Raw genomic sequence first — 14,963 nt, forward strand, 5'->3', positions numbered from 1 at the left:
AACTATTCCTGATGAAAGTTTATCATGTTCATAAACACTTCTAAAAATGGGGAATGGACAAATACCACAAAACCAATCTATGCCAGTGCCTGACCATTATAAAGCTTTTCCCTCTAAAATCTGAACTTGATCTTCTTTGTTCCTACTGCACCAGCTCTCTGCAGACAGAGTTTGCACATCTCTAATTTTTCCACTACCTCGGCCTTTTTTCCCCTACTGTAATCAACTGCCACAGAATTTTTTTTTTTTTTGACAAATCATTTTCTTCAGACCTCTAATGATCCACGTCATTCTCCCTATGGCTATCACCAAGCAGTATTCACTATTTTCTGGTGCGATGCACAATAAAAGAGTAATCCAGTGCATTGCCCGTGCCCAGTTACAGACGGACCATTTCCTAGGGTCTTCTGCTGTAAATTTAAAAGCCACCACCAACTCTCTCCCCCTCTCCTGCCCCCAGTTTCTACTGCTGTGCAAACTGGCCACAAACAAGTGTGCAGGGAAAATGCAACGCAAGCACTTGCAGCACTCACCTGTTTTTCAGATGTGCTGCCAGGTCACATCGCTGCATCACTTCCTGACACACAGAAGAAAAGGGGCACAAAACAAAGAGCTTGTCTAACAGTTTATGAACAAGGATGCTGGATTTTTTGCAGAGTTTAAAATGGAGTCTTTTTCGATCCAGTGGGCAGAAATCCTTCTCCTGCAGAAAGTTCCTTAGGCACTTGTAGCAGAAAGTGTGTCCACAGGGAGTGTCCAACGGCTGCAACAAGGGCTGAAGGCAAATGTGGCAGACCAAGTCATCATCCACTTCGTTCTGGTAGTTGTAGAGATGGTTCTCCCTTGTCCAGTGCTGCTGGCCACACTCAAAGCACAGAGGGTTCAAGGAGGCATTCTGCTCCACCGCAGCCATGTCGTCACCTGTAGTCCCCATTTTACAGCTAAGGAGGCTGACAGATTCTTCTCCTCTTCCTTCTCATAGGATGGGGATGCTCAAGTAAAGCTCACAGCGAAGCGACTTCCTCCAGGGTGACTTATATATGCTCTTCAGTCATTTTCTGCAACAAATAAAGAAATAGAAATTATTCATTTTGCAGGAAATATGCGAGTAAGTTTGTCACAGAAAAGAACAACAAAAAAAATCTACAAATACAAATCTTTTTAAAACACAAACAATTATGGCTTTATAAGGGCTGGTGCAGTGCAGTCTTCACCTGTAAGATGACCGTTTTGTGACAGCAAGGACACCGCATTACGCATTGTCACACTAGAAGCATGCAATTAGCATCTGGCACAAAAATACCCTATTGTGAAATGATGGTTATATGATCAAATAATTAAATGTGTTCTTTAATATGAGATAAGGATTTTAATCTGGTCCTACTCTGTTTTTATGATTTTGACTGTACACAATATTAGGTTATTAGTAATGTTCTAAATACACTGCACTGAAAATAACAGCAAACGGCTTACCCTGGTTCGTTCCATTAGTAATATTGCAGATACAGCATCACTTAGTTCTAGGTTTTCTCTGTGGATTGCTACACAGTAAGAAGGACAGATTCTATCCAGTATGCCCCCATCTGATTTAGTACAGAGGCCAGTAATAAAAATATGGAATAAACTCATCATATGAAACTACTGCTTTCAAACAACTTACTTGTTTTGCTTTTTACCTAATGAAGTTACAGCACATTCAGTGTGGCAAGAACGGACTCTAGGTCTGTCACCATGGATTTATTTTCTAAACTTTTTATGTTATTAAACTTTGCCCCTCTTAAAATAGCTGCTTGGGCAGGAAGCTGTGCAGCCATCAGTCTGCAATTTCAAACAGTAAATCCTTATCCCTCCTAACCTTATTTACTCTTCTCCCCCTCACAGAATCACACTGCTTGATACACATAGCATGATGATTTAGAAAATAAAACAAATTTTCTCAGAGTCTTAAGACACCTCCATATTTGTTAGTTTTGGTAAATATTCTCACATGTGGGGGGAGGAAAAAAAATCAAATTAGAACAATGCTTCCTTTGTACCTAAATTCTTTATTGTAATTCAGCAAGCAACACTCAGGACAGAGACTGTTTTCTAGCAGAGCAGTAGAAAAGATACAGAGAAATGAAAAACAGTAGTCTAGGTATTAGCCCATTATCTTTATTTCTAGCTGTTGAAATGCAGTTCTAACCCTATATTCTGAAATTCATGTGGAACACATACATTTACTCATGTCTTACTTCTTACAAGATTCCCTATTTTGTTTTTTTGTCCCTTAACCTCACACAGTGAAGCAGAAGACTTAGAGCACATTTTACAAGGATTATTATATCCTTTGACGCAAAAAGGATTAAATAGTAATTTGTAATCCAGGCTTCTATTCTGCCGTGGAAATTGATGCTCATCGTTGCCCTGCCTCGTAGTAGGTAATGTGCACCTTCTGGAAAGGATTTCACAAGGGAAGAGCATAGCAGTTCTTTGTTGCTGGAGACTAAGAACGCAAAATGAGACCCCAAAAGAGATTAGTCAAAAAAACAGTCTTAAACATATTATGTAAGAGCTCAAAGATTGAAGAGCAGATAAGGAGAGCAGTGCAGGGGGCCCTCGTGCTCAAATCACAGCTCTCTCGCTCTGCATTCATGCTGCTGGATTAAGGCAGAAGGGATGAGACCCATCTAATGGCAGGTCTTTATGTAATGCAAAATAAACCAGATAAATGTTCTAGAAAAACACAGCATTGGCTTGTGACTTTACCAAATAATTTTGCCAGTCAAGGTGCCAGGGGAGGAATATATGGCACAAGTTGTATTGTACTTGGGACTACCTGCAACACCAACAGAGCAGGTGACACACAGAACAGGCAGCAAAACTTTGCAGAGCAAAGTGACACACAGAAAAAGTGGCAAAAACCACTATATGAGTGCGCTGCCAAAATTGTAGACCTGCTCCTACTACTGACTACAACCAGGACTCTTCCTTCCTTTCCAAGCAACCAAAAATCCAAGAAAAGACCAAGTCTTGATACGTAGAATCATAAAATATTCTGAGTTGGAAGGGATACATCAAGATCATTGAGTCCAACTCCTGGCCCTGCACAGGACACCCCAAGAGTCACACCATGTGCCTGAGAGCATTGTCCAAACATTTCTTGAACTCTGTCAGGCTTGGTGCTGTGACCACTTCCCTGGGGATACCACTCTAGTGCTCAACCATCCTCTGGGTGAGAAACTTCTTTCTGATACCCAACCTGAACCTCCTCTGCCTTAGCTTCATGCTGTTTCCTTGTGTCCTTCCACTGGTCATGAGGTGTGTGGATATTGGTATTTGCCCCTCCACTTCCCACCACAAGCATGTTGAAGACCATCAGTGAGGCTACAGAAAAACCCAACACCATTCTGTGCACTACTGTAATGGAGATCCAGTTAGGACTCCTGAGTGTGACCATCCCAAATTCACCTCCTTGAAGGCTTCTAGCACTTCTATCCTTTGAAATCTATGTAACTCATGTGGCAGTCTGTTACAGAGCATGAGTCAGTGCCATACAGTAAATATACCCACGAGATACTTTGACCTCTGTAACTGGCTATGGTCAAAGATATCTGCATCTCTCTTTTAGGAGGTTGTAACTAAATCCTTTTGTGTGTTAAGAATTTTAACAAGTTCCTTTAAATTTTGAACAAAATGTAAAACCATAGAAGTTATTGAGCAATCAGGCACTCATTGCCATGTAAAAAATTACAGTGACAAGCCTTCTCTCTTAGGAAAGGTATACCCAGTGACAGGCTCTATTTACTGTAATCACAAGTGCTTGACACAGGCAGTCACTCTGTGGCCCAGCACTGCAGGAGGTGAGCAGACACACCTGTTCCTATGGCTGACCCATCCCACCGTCTGAGGGCCGCTGCTGCAGGGACAAACACCCCGGGCTGCGCTTTGCTGCAGAGGTGCCACCCCCAGGCCAGAGACAGGCTGCTCCTGATGGCAGCTGGCATTGCCTCGGTGCTGCCACTGCCCTGGTAACATAAACCATCAATAAACTAAGCCCAACACCTCTTCTGCAGCTGATGTGACCACCCTTCCACCACCTCTCTGCCAGCAGAGCTGTGGAAGAAAAAGATAGTGGATTACAGAATGAAGAGTCAAAAGAAAAAAAAAAAAATTTCACTGCCACCACAAAAAACCCCCAACAACCTAAACCAACAAAAATAAATAAATAAATAAAGACACCACCACCTTGGAAAAAAAAAAATTTTAATGTCAAGATTTCTCTACTTTCACACTGCTGTGCTGTACCTTGGGCAAGCCCATTTCATGACCGACAAAACAAGCACCAGGATTTTTATTGATCATACACTGTGGCTGCCTAATTATTGATCTCAAGACATTTTACTGTCTGTTCCCAGTGCAAAATAGCAATTTATTCACAAAGTTCACAAACACACAGTTTGTGGTCTGAGCAACAGCTGGGATGACAGGTCAGGTCTGTATTTCCCTGATGTAAAGTACTATATCCCTGAAATCCACAATACCAGAGCATTTATAATATCCTACTTCAACCCTCTTTCTGTATCCCTTATATTATTTTTTGTATCTCTTATCACAGCAGATCACCAGCTCCACAGGATGATAACAGCCCAGGAAAGCTGCAAACAGGAAAAATAACCAGAATTATAAAAAATTTGAAGTGGGTAAAAGAGCCAGCCAGGCCTGTTATTCAAGTCATATAATTCCCCAGAAAATAATTTTCCCAGGACTTCATTAAAGCAGTCAAATAGTGCAGGTGGTGCCCTGCTTTCAGTTTTAAATTACAATCCACTTGGGAACTGGGCAAGACTGGACATCCAACTGTGCAAAGTTTTATTTTGTTTTTTTTTTATGTGGAGTGTGCATAGGAGCAATTTTAGACTCAAAAAACCAGCCTTATCCATAGGTCTGCTCTAGTTCTGATTTTATTGATTCAACAAACATTCTCTGGAGAAGCTCAACACATTTTAACAAAGGCATTAGATTGTCAGGCTTTATACCTACATCAGATTTCACAATGTTTATTACTTCTGTCTGAATGGGCACTATTAAAAAAAAAAAAAAAAAGAAAACCACAAGCAAACTGGAATTGTAGCAATAAATTAACCTTTTAACTGTAGTTGTCTTTACATAAGTTACAAATAATTAACACTCATTCCAGTTAGAAGTTAATGGAAACACGTATTTTGCAATTAATGCTCTCAGAGATTTAAGCAATCTATTTCTAAATTATCTTATTAAAATCCTAGAGATTTACAGCCCATTAACTGAGTGTTCAAAATTTTACAAAAAACCTAATTATAACCCCCAAAGTAAAAACTATGAAAAATATCCATCTTACCAACTAATTTCTTTAAAAACTACCTTTAATACCCCAATCTTCTATTTGCTTACAACTGTCCATGCAATTTTCTTAACCAAAAGCAAATGTCAAAAGAACACCCTGAGATGAATGACACCCCTGTTCCTTTGGAGGACTCCATTGTCCCTGTATCCCAAAATGGCTGGGATGCAAATCTCAGTTCTGCACCTAAAAACTCTCAAACCAGAGGCATGTATTTGAACCAAGATCTGTCTAACCACTGAATCAATTATTAATTTCTTCTGTGTTGTTTAAACCAGCTGCAAGTGAAAAACTGTCCACCTGTACTTTCCCCTTGATTAAAGGCCACTGGGTATTGGTTGCTATTTCTTTTCATCCCAGAGGAGATGACATCCCAAAATTTTGCTGCCTGCTGGCATCACAGGAATGCCCTAGTATAACCTGTCCTTATCCCTCTCCAGTGTGGCAATGGAGCATATAGAAAAAAAAATATAACAGCTATGACAAAGGTTTCATGTGCCCCTAAATTCACACAGTCCTGTCCTGGCCAGGCAGATTTGACCTTGCGGGGTAACACATAACACACACCAATCAATAACTCTGAACAACAGCACAGTCACCACCCTGGATTGCAGGAAAGGTTGGCTTAATCTTAAAATGTCAAAGGACTTCCACAATCTGTTCTCCGTGGACAACAGTCCCTGACTGCCTAAGCTAGCTAGGAAGGGTCTCATAATTCCCCAACTTCCCTCCTTTATTCAAATGCCATGGCTGTGAGCGGGATCTCTGAGCAGTCAGGAATGGATTGACATAAGCCCCAGGAAAGAAAAACTAGACAGTAGTTAAACCCATTGCTTAAAACCAGATCATAACATTAATTAAACATTAGTTCTTAGCTCCCAGTCCAGTATTCGTCACAGGAATTGCAGCATCAGGCTGATGACTTGTAACTGTTCTCAAAGCAGACCCTAGCTTAAGTGAAAGAATAAAAGACTGAAGAAATTAATAAAAAACATAATGAAAATAAATAGCTAGCAAACTTCACCATAAGGGAAAAGTGTTATTTCCCATGTCCCAATAAGCATGACCTAGCTCATTAGATAACCTCTGCTTTAATGTTAAAGCCATACAGCAAACAAGTGAAGCAGTACCAGCAACATGTATTGACTTTACAATATCCATGTTAATTATACTGATATCCAAGGGCTGCACTGCCATGAAACACCAAACCCCGATTCAATCCTTGTCCAAGTTTATGAGGCAATAATCCTGTTAGACTCGTCCTCTTTTGAAAATGCAAGCAAATGGAAGTTTTGTCAAAACATGGCACTTGGCAGCTCCAAGTCAAAAATCTGCAAGAGATGGACAGGGCACAGCAATTAGCCTAGGACGCTTCCTGCTAAAGCTGCAGTCCCACTGTCACTGCATGCCAATTACGCATTATACCTATTTTTTGTGCTGATGAGCAACCTCTTCCATGTTTTTAAGTTGTTCAGCAGAACGACTGGAATTTTTATATTCAAACTAAATAATACTGTGCCTGAATGGTGACTTTGTTCCACAGAACCACAACCAGGCAATGCCAGGCTTGCAGTAAAACCACCTCTCCAGAGACTATTTTTTGCCTCTGTGCTAGTCTCTTTGTTCCACCAAAGGAATGCCCTCACAGACAAGGAGTCAGCCCTACACCAGGTGTTGATGTGGCATCATCACTGCAAAGGCAACAGGTCACAGGTGACGGTTTTCCTTCCCCGCCCCAGGGGTGAGGGTTTTTATATGCAATTCCTCAAATAAAAAAGTGCACACGCACTCACTCCCTTGCTGGGTATTTTCACAGTCCAGCATTTTTCAAGGATGCAACACGAAGCCCTGCTTAAATCTGACAAACAAGGAGCGTTTGGGAAAATTAACAGGACCGTAAATTGTGTTTTGTATTTGTGGAGTGCTGCGTTTCCGTGGCAACTGGGGGCTACGGGTTTTAATTACCATCGCAGCGTTAAGGGTCCCTGCTGCACAGGGGCAGGCAGGGGGACGGCAGCGGTACTGCCTGTGCTCCCCTCTCTGCCCCACGGCTGCCTGCAGAGGTCCAGGGGATCTGAGCAACCGGCACACCAGAGAGCAAGGACAGGTCTGGAATAGGGACACTGAGGGGAAGCACAAGACTGACCATCCTTCGGAGAGATGATGGATGACGCCCACCTCCCAAAACCATCACCTCAAAGCCAGGGATGCTCGATATCAGAGGATGACAGGAGGAAACAGGGACTCGGTGCCCAGAGATAAAACAAGTGGGAAGAAGGTTTTGCTCGAACAGGCAAAGATCCTGCTGCAGCCATCTTCTATGGCACAAATGGAATGGCTTCTATTTTGGGACCAGGAGATTAAAATAGCTTTACTTTAGTCAAATTGGTCTCGAATGAGACAGGAAAGATAAGGACTGTGACTGTACGGAGGTCCCTGCAACAAAATATCCATTTTTTTATAGCAAATACAGAGCTACATCCTATAAATCATCTCAGAATAGAAGAAAAGGAGTCAAGTATGAATCTTTAACAAAGATACAGCTACACATCTACAGATTAAATTTTGCATAGTCCTACTGAACTAGAGTAATGCTGAAAAAGGAGGAAATATGACACACAAGCCAAACTAGATCAGAGCCACCCAGGTTTGGATGGCCAGTCAGATGTCCTGGTCTGCAGGAAGCACAAACCCCACGAAAGAACTTGAACTTTCACCCTCACTTCTGCAGGCACTGCTGCCCACCCTATCAAAGCGTTACTCAAGTATTTGCCTTTCTCTGCCATCATATTTCATAAGAGAGATGGGAGTTGCCTTTACAATTTGCAAGAAGATCTATTTTCTGTGGGTATATTAAATTTTCTGTTAAGAAGAAAGTGAAGTGCCCGTTTCTGGGCATCAACCCTGCTTTGTGTCAGAAATTACCCCATGGCAGGAGCCCCCAAACACAGGATAAGCACCAGGAGAGTTCAGACTCTCAACAATCGAAGCAGGTTTGCAACTTTTAGGTGTAAGTGTATTAAAAAAAACTGCAAGAAAGCTCCAAATTCCTAAACTCGTTTCTGGATTTTTGCAGCAGTGAAAAAGTAAATAGAAAGGAACAAAATTAAATAGAAGTGAAGAAACTCAGACTTACCTGCCAGGAGACCCAATGACAAATTTCCTTCCCAGCACAAAAAGAGTAAGGAAAGCAGTATTTAAGTACTGCTGCTGTAACAGGTGGGCTTTGATATCCAGTGGAAGTGAAAAAAGTACCCCAACAGTCAAAAACCCATGACAAGGAGACAATTAGTGAGGCTTTCTTCTTGCTGATGGGGCAGAGGAGAAAAGCAAGAAAGAGTAAAACATTTGCTTATCCGCCATGGATATTTTCTGCTGTGCAATCTGTCCACCAGCCCTTGCCATATGTGCCACCCTTTCTGCTAGGAGAGATGAAGGCAGCAGAAAGCTGTCCATCAAGATGCTAAACCTTCTGGAAAGCCCTCCCCTATGCACTTTGCCCTGAAATGGGGACTTCTGTGGATGAACAGAATACACTTAACTAGATTAAACGCAGCTCATTTCTGGATATGTACAGAGAGAATTTGATTTCATTAATTCAAATTTTAAGGAGCAGTAGTGATTCAAAGAAAAAAAAGGAATCGGAGAGCTATGTTCCCGTTTTCTGCACTTCCTTATAACCAGCTCCCATCCCTACGGGCGTCCATGGAGGAAATTCAGGGAGACAGCACTGGGATTAATCATGAAATGGCTTTGATGACAGAGAGAAGCTGGGGGTGGAGGGGTGGAAAGGATAAAAGAACTTTCTGAATAGTTAAATTGTAGGACTTAACTATTTTCAGGGAGAAACACCATCCCATCTCTTCCTTCAGGCGTATGCCACCTTGCATAACTTGTTACAGCTGGTTTCCCCCATCAATCACAACTTGAGTGATGGTAAAAGCTATTTTCAAAGGTAAACTATGCTGTTACTAAGCAGTTTTTTAGCTTAAACATAGTGTAAAAAAAAATGAAGCTACCTCCTAAGCTAACAAAAACCTCCAATCTCTTTGAAAACAAGCATTTCTACTATCTGTGAAAGACAGAGCCAAGAGGACATGGTTTAGAGGCAGCTCAGATAAATGATAAGCAACAGACTGTCTTCCCCCTGCAAGAAAGGAGGCAGAGTTCTCTGCACGAGTGAGTGCCCTTGGCCTGCAAGGAACTCATGACAACCATGGCCAGAGGAAGAAACTTGAAAGTACAGCAGAAAGAGTGCAGAGAATGAGCAAGACTTGGTCTGAAGCTTGCAGCTTCAGTTTTCAGCCTCAACCTGCCAAACTCCAACAGCTAAGAAACATCACTTGGTGAACTAAGGCAACCCCTTAAACCGGTCTGCCCTGCCTAGAGACTGCTTATTTTCTCCATAATGAAATGAAACAAGTATCACCACATCAGAACTCTCAAAGAAAAGAGGAAAGTAAGAGCCTCCGTGAGCCCAGTCAAGAGTATTAAACTCAGGCTACCTACATGCAGGCCAAATTATGACTTGCCCATGAGCAGGGGTATTTCATGCAGAGTGGCTGACTCACCACCACGACTGCCCCACTTGGTCTGCAGCCCAGCACAACCAGGGATCAGGGAAAGCTGGGCTGGCTCTGGCCACCCCTTCACTCGTTCCAAAAGCACTGCCATGCCTGAGCAGTCTCTACTCATGCCTGGGAATTATGTCAGGATGCCATGCAGTAGCCGTCACTTGAATTAACTCCACAATAAAGGCAAGTTCTTTGATTCTTAACACTTCAGGATGACAGCTGTGCCTCTCCCTATTAAGTCTGCTGAAGACATTTCACTTTGCTGCTGTACATAACTTCATTTCCAGTTAATTTCCAGGAGGAACGTTCCTTCTGATGCATGTAAAAAGGTTCTTTTCAGAGCCAGCTGCCTGACCCAGCTTTGGGCACACAAAAAAGGCAGAACATGACTTGTGCAAAATACCCCCGCATTATTCTGCAGGATGCTTTTCAGAAATTAAAACCTTTACACTGAGACCTTCCAGTTAGGCTACCTGTCATACTGCAACAGATGTACTCTGTACAGATACTGAAAATAAATGGCTCCACACGTCAGCAAAATTTACATAATAAGAACATGTTAGATCTAGAAGTTGTAGTCTAAAAATATACAAATATTATCTTAAATAAAACCCATTTAAATATTTTGTATGTAAACAGATCTTTACATACACAGTAGACTACTGCTTGATCTGAGGCCTCCAGACAGGATTCAGAAAAGGAAGTGGACATTGAGTTGACTATGTAAAATCCAGTCTGGTTCTACATATTTGACAGACAGAATATGGAAGCAAAGACAGCATTTGTTTTTAGTCCTGCTGTAGAAATCATATATTCTCCACTTCAGCCCTTGTATTACACTGCCACCAAGAAAGAGTAGAGACAACAGTTGATGAATGAAAAAAACCCACACATTTTTTCCAAAACCACTTCTCTACCCCCAACCATGTTTGTCAGCTGTTTACTTCATTCTTATCATATATATATATATAGATAGATAGATAGATAAATAGATAGATATGTACACACACACACACATGTTAAAAAATAGAATTTCACTAGCTATTACATAGGGAAGATTCTATGGTGCAGCTCTTTACCTGCCTGAGGTGCAAAGTTCGGCTGCTTTAGTATGTCCTCTGAATCCTGTCAGTGCCCTCAGAAAGAAACTACTTCAGTGGTACCACTGCTGAAAAACAGGTCTTTAAGATTCATGTGAGAAACGTTAGCAAAGCTCCCTAGTAGTGCACACACAGAGCAGGTCAGCAGGCCCTGCTATGCATTCTCACGTGAGTGACAGGGGCTAAATATTAAGCAGCAATCTCCTAACTCCCCCTTGCAGAACGAATAATGTGGAAGAGGGAAAGCTGAACTGCTGTTACAGCATTTCTGTCTGCCTTCCTCGGTAGTCTTGTCCTCTAAAAGGTAACATTCCTCAACAAAGGGAAAAAAAAATAAAATCATTACCTTTTAAGTCAGTTGTAAAAATTAAAATCAAAGAAAAAAAATGACACTAAAACCAGGTAAGTGGCAACATGTATGTAAAACATCAAATTGGTAGCCACATACGGAAATTATACACGCGGAAGAGATACATTAATAGAACTATAAATCAAGAAATAAACTAGAATAAAACTGCTCAACAAAAGAAGAGTTAAGTCCTCACAGAAGGCTACAAGCAAACAGGGGGAAAGCTCAGAAGTTTGCTAGGGTGGGGAGACATCAGGACTGCAACTGCTACACTCATCTAGCAAACAAAATCCAAGTTGTTAAAAAAACCAAAGGGATGAAATTATGAAAGAAAAATGCATTTCAGTTCTTAAGATAGTTAACAATGAATTTTCAAAATACATACAAGGCATTTACTCACATCATCAAGGAATTCTGATTCACCACGTTTTGGGAAGACAGTGGTAAAGGAGCAGTGTGTTAAACAGCCATAACAGTTCAGATCCCTAACTTCAGGCATCACTTTTCTGTATCCATGGTCAAAATGGTTGCAGCAACAGAGGCTGACAAAAACATGCTACATGGGGAAGGAGCCAACCTTCTCCTCCTCCTCCCTGTCCAATCTCTTCTCAGCAGGCTGAAATTTTGCATCTGTGGGGGATGATACAATTTTTGCTTCCTCATTTATTCTATGTATTCAACCCTTAAGAGCTAGCTTTTAAAATAACAGTCTTGCTTTGAAGGATATTACTTCATTAGCAGTGCTTTTGGAAAAAGGTCTTTAAGAGGCAGACAACTCACCCTCTGGAGTATCCGTCTTCTTTGCACACCCTAACCACAATTCTCATTTTCTCAAACCAAGCACTTCTCAGCAAGTTAGGCTAGGTTCACAGACAAAAAATTCAAACCACCTTTTATCTCCATACTTTTTTTTTTTTCACTCCCAACTCAGGCCAAACACTTTCACATGTTTTATGCCAGATACTTACATGAAACATTTTTTAAACTTTATAAACTTATTAAATTGCTACATTGTCCAAAAGCCAGAAACCACTCCAGACAACACTCTTGCTCCACTGGGAGCTGTGCAAATGATCCCAAAGCATTTTAGTGTCTCCAAGATAAGGATGCACATTCTCATGGGATGTATTTCTTTTCCACCAAAAGGGAGCAGTGCTGTGCACAAAGACTGTGGGATGCCAGAAATGCAACACAAGGACCAGAGGGGCTGTAGACACCTGCCTACCCTTCCTACAGAGAGCAGCAGCAGTAGCTGCTGTGTTCCTAAGACCAGGACAGCTCCATGCAACAGCACTAGCAAGCAACAGATTATTTGGAAATAGCAGACTTCCAAGTTATTTTGCTCCTATCAGCAGCAACAAAAATTCAAGGAGTTACTTGGAAGTCCACCTGCAAACTGACTGTTTGTAAAATCCAGATCTTTTAAGAAGTAATTCAAACTTATCAAGTTCAGAGTAGTGCAGTGACTCAGAAGAACAGGGTCTGGTGGCTCAAACAGACAATGTCACAAGTCATCTTCATTTGGCAGTCACCAAAAAAGCTAAGGAATACTCAGAAAACAAGTGCACACTATCCTGAGAAGGGTCTCTTGTGCATCAAGCTTCTAATACAAAGAAGTATGAGGGAACCCCCACAAAAACGCCCAAACACACTAGTCTGCTCTGTAGTTACTAGTTTCCACCTAGGCACAGACATTTGAGTAGAACTCCAATTTTTTGCACTTCAGTGAAGAACTGCTTAATACTGCAATAAGAAAACAGCCTTGATCTTCACTGATTTTCAGAGTTGAAAAGCTAATAATTTCAATCTAATGAACCAAGAGGAGGGCAAACAGGGTAATTAAAAGCCTTTATCCTGTCCTTTCTGTGTGCAATCTGAAAACCGTAAGTCCAGACAAGAACATCGTGAGAGTTTCATTCAAAGGAGACAACTTGCTTTAAAAGCAGGAGACTCAACTACAAGCAACACTGCCTCTTAATATCAGTCCTACAGGATGAGAACACAGAAACAATTGATAATTTCCCAGGCAACTTCACACTGTAAACAAAATATACAGGGAGGACAGAGTAATGAAAAAACCATCCTAGCTGAAGAATTTTAAGATGGAAAAGATAAAACTGCTCATGGAACCAAGAAGTTACACTGGAAAGCTACTCCAATATATCATACTTTCACTGAAGGCAGTAATTTGCATACATTTCCCTTTGTAAACTTCAGGACTAGAAATATATGAACTCAGATTTAGTGCTTGTCCACACGGACCAGTTTAACTGAATATTAAGTTTCAATAAAGTTAAATTCTGAACTGACACTTTGCTGTTGAAGCACGTTGTGCTGCTTTAGCCAATCCTTATTACTAAATGGAATCTAAAACAGAAAGGGTTTACAAAGACTCTTTTTCTTTCTACTGAGTCTGTGAAAATAAATCACTGTAGCTTTCCCATATGCAATAAAAAGTGTGTTTTTTTCCTAGATGATGGATTTGGAGAACAGCACATCTGCTGAGGCTCTGGCTGGCTGGAGACCCCTATTTTCCGCTGCCCTCCCTTCAAACTTGCAAATGCAACCAAGGGAGTGTTTTGGCTTAGAGATTCCTACCTAGTGGAGAACTGGGGGCCAAAGCATGCAGCGAAGTAGCTATCTTCATTGATAAGCAAAACTTTATCCCAAGTAATTACTGTTAACATTGATACACAGTATGCTTAGGGTAAGAAAATAGACCAACAAAACTATCCAAATCTCTTTGAACAATAACTTTCAATCTTCAATTAAAAAAAACAACTCCTGACAGCCAGACCTGACACCCCACTTGCTCTTCCATTGTTTTCTCCCCTTCCTTCCCCTCCTCAAATCCTGGAAAAACAGCAAAATGGGAATTATTCTTTGGGACAAACATTGCCACTTGGAAACACCAAGTGCAGTTATTTCAAGATTTCTATAATCAACAAATCCTGAAGGCAAACAGATTTAGTGAAAATAGAAGGAACAAATGCCTCAATGATCTTCAGCTTCTCAAACCGTTTATCATCCCTTCCTGATTTTCAAAAAAGTCTTAATCAAAGGACTTGTCATTCTTAAAGTTTGCATATCCTGCACAGTGCCTAGTGAAATGAGCAACCTTTTTTTTGCAGGGTGGTTAATAAAGTCTACCTGGAAGTTCACAGGGTTTCTAGGAAGCCCATCGGAAAACCTTATGGATAACTGTACAACTATTACTACATACGTATCCTAGGAGACAAGAGAGCTTTCACATTTAAGAGCTTATTTCCCAGCCACCCTCACGATACACATCTCATGCAATTATAAATAATACAAACAGCCATGAGAAAGGAGGACGTTGGTCTGATTTCAGGCAGACGGTACACAGACCTCTGCTTGTATCTGCATAAATGTTTCATTTTATTTCACTTCTTCTCACGTTCTGACTACAAAGATACTCTGTAAGATTATCTCACGTAATTCATGAAATGTGTTTTTGAAATTGAATTTTACAACTGCGCAAAGCTAAAATTTTTTTAATCTTTAAAAATTCACACACATACATACATATCACCAGAAAGAGACTTTGTATTTAGTCA

At 41.0% G+C, this 14,963-nt stretch overlaps 1 protein-coding gene across 3 annotated transcripts in view; it reads right to left on the reverse strand.

Moving 5' to 3' along the window:
• LNX2 (ligand of numb-protein X 2) overlaps positions 1–14,963 on the reverse strand; it is a 59,779-nt gene that overhangs the window by 25,764 nt on the left and 19,052 nt on the right. For 2 of the 3 annotated variants that reach the window (XM_066175928.1, XM_066175929.1), the window contains one exon: positions 534–1,058. In XM_066175928.1, the coding sequence (XP_066032025.1) occupies positions 534–934 (401 nt within the window). In that variant the 5' untranslated portion in view covers positions 935–1,058. Of the gene's footprint in view, positions 1–533; positions 1,059–11,785; positions 11,796–14,963 lie in introns of those variants that run through there. The other variant, XM_066175930.1, reaches the window with a different exon arrangement.

The sequence above is a fragment of the Chamaea fasciata genome, unplaced genomic scaffold, assembly GCF_029207755.1.
Source record: "Chamaea fasciata isolate MVZ Bird 193981 ecotype frontalis unplaced genomic scaffold, bChaFas1.0.hap1 SCAF_2, whole genome shotgun sequence".
In the NCBI taxonomy this organism is placed as follows: Eukaryota; Metazoa; Chordata; class Aves; order Passeriformes; family Sylviidae; genus Chamaea; species Chamaea fasciata.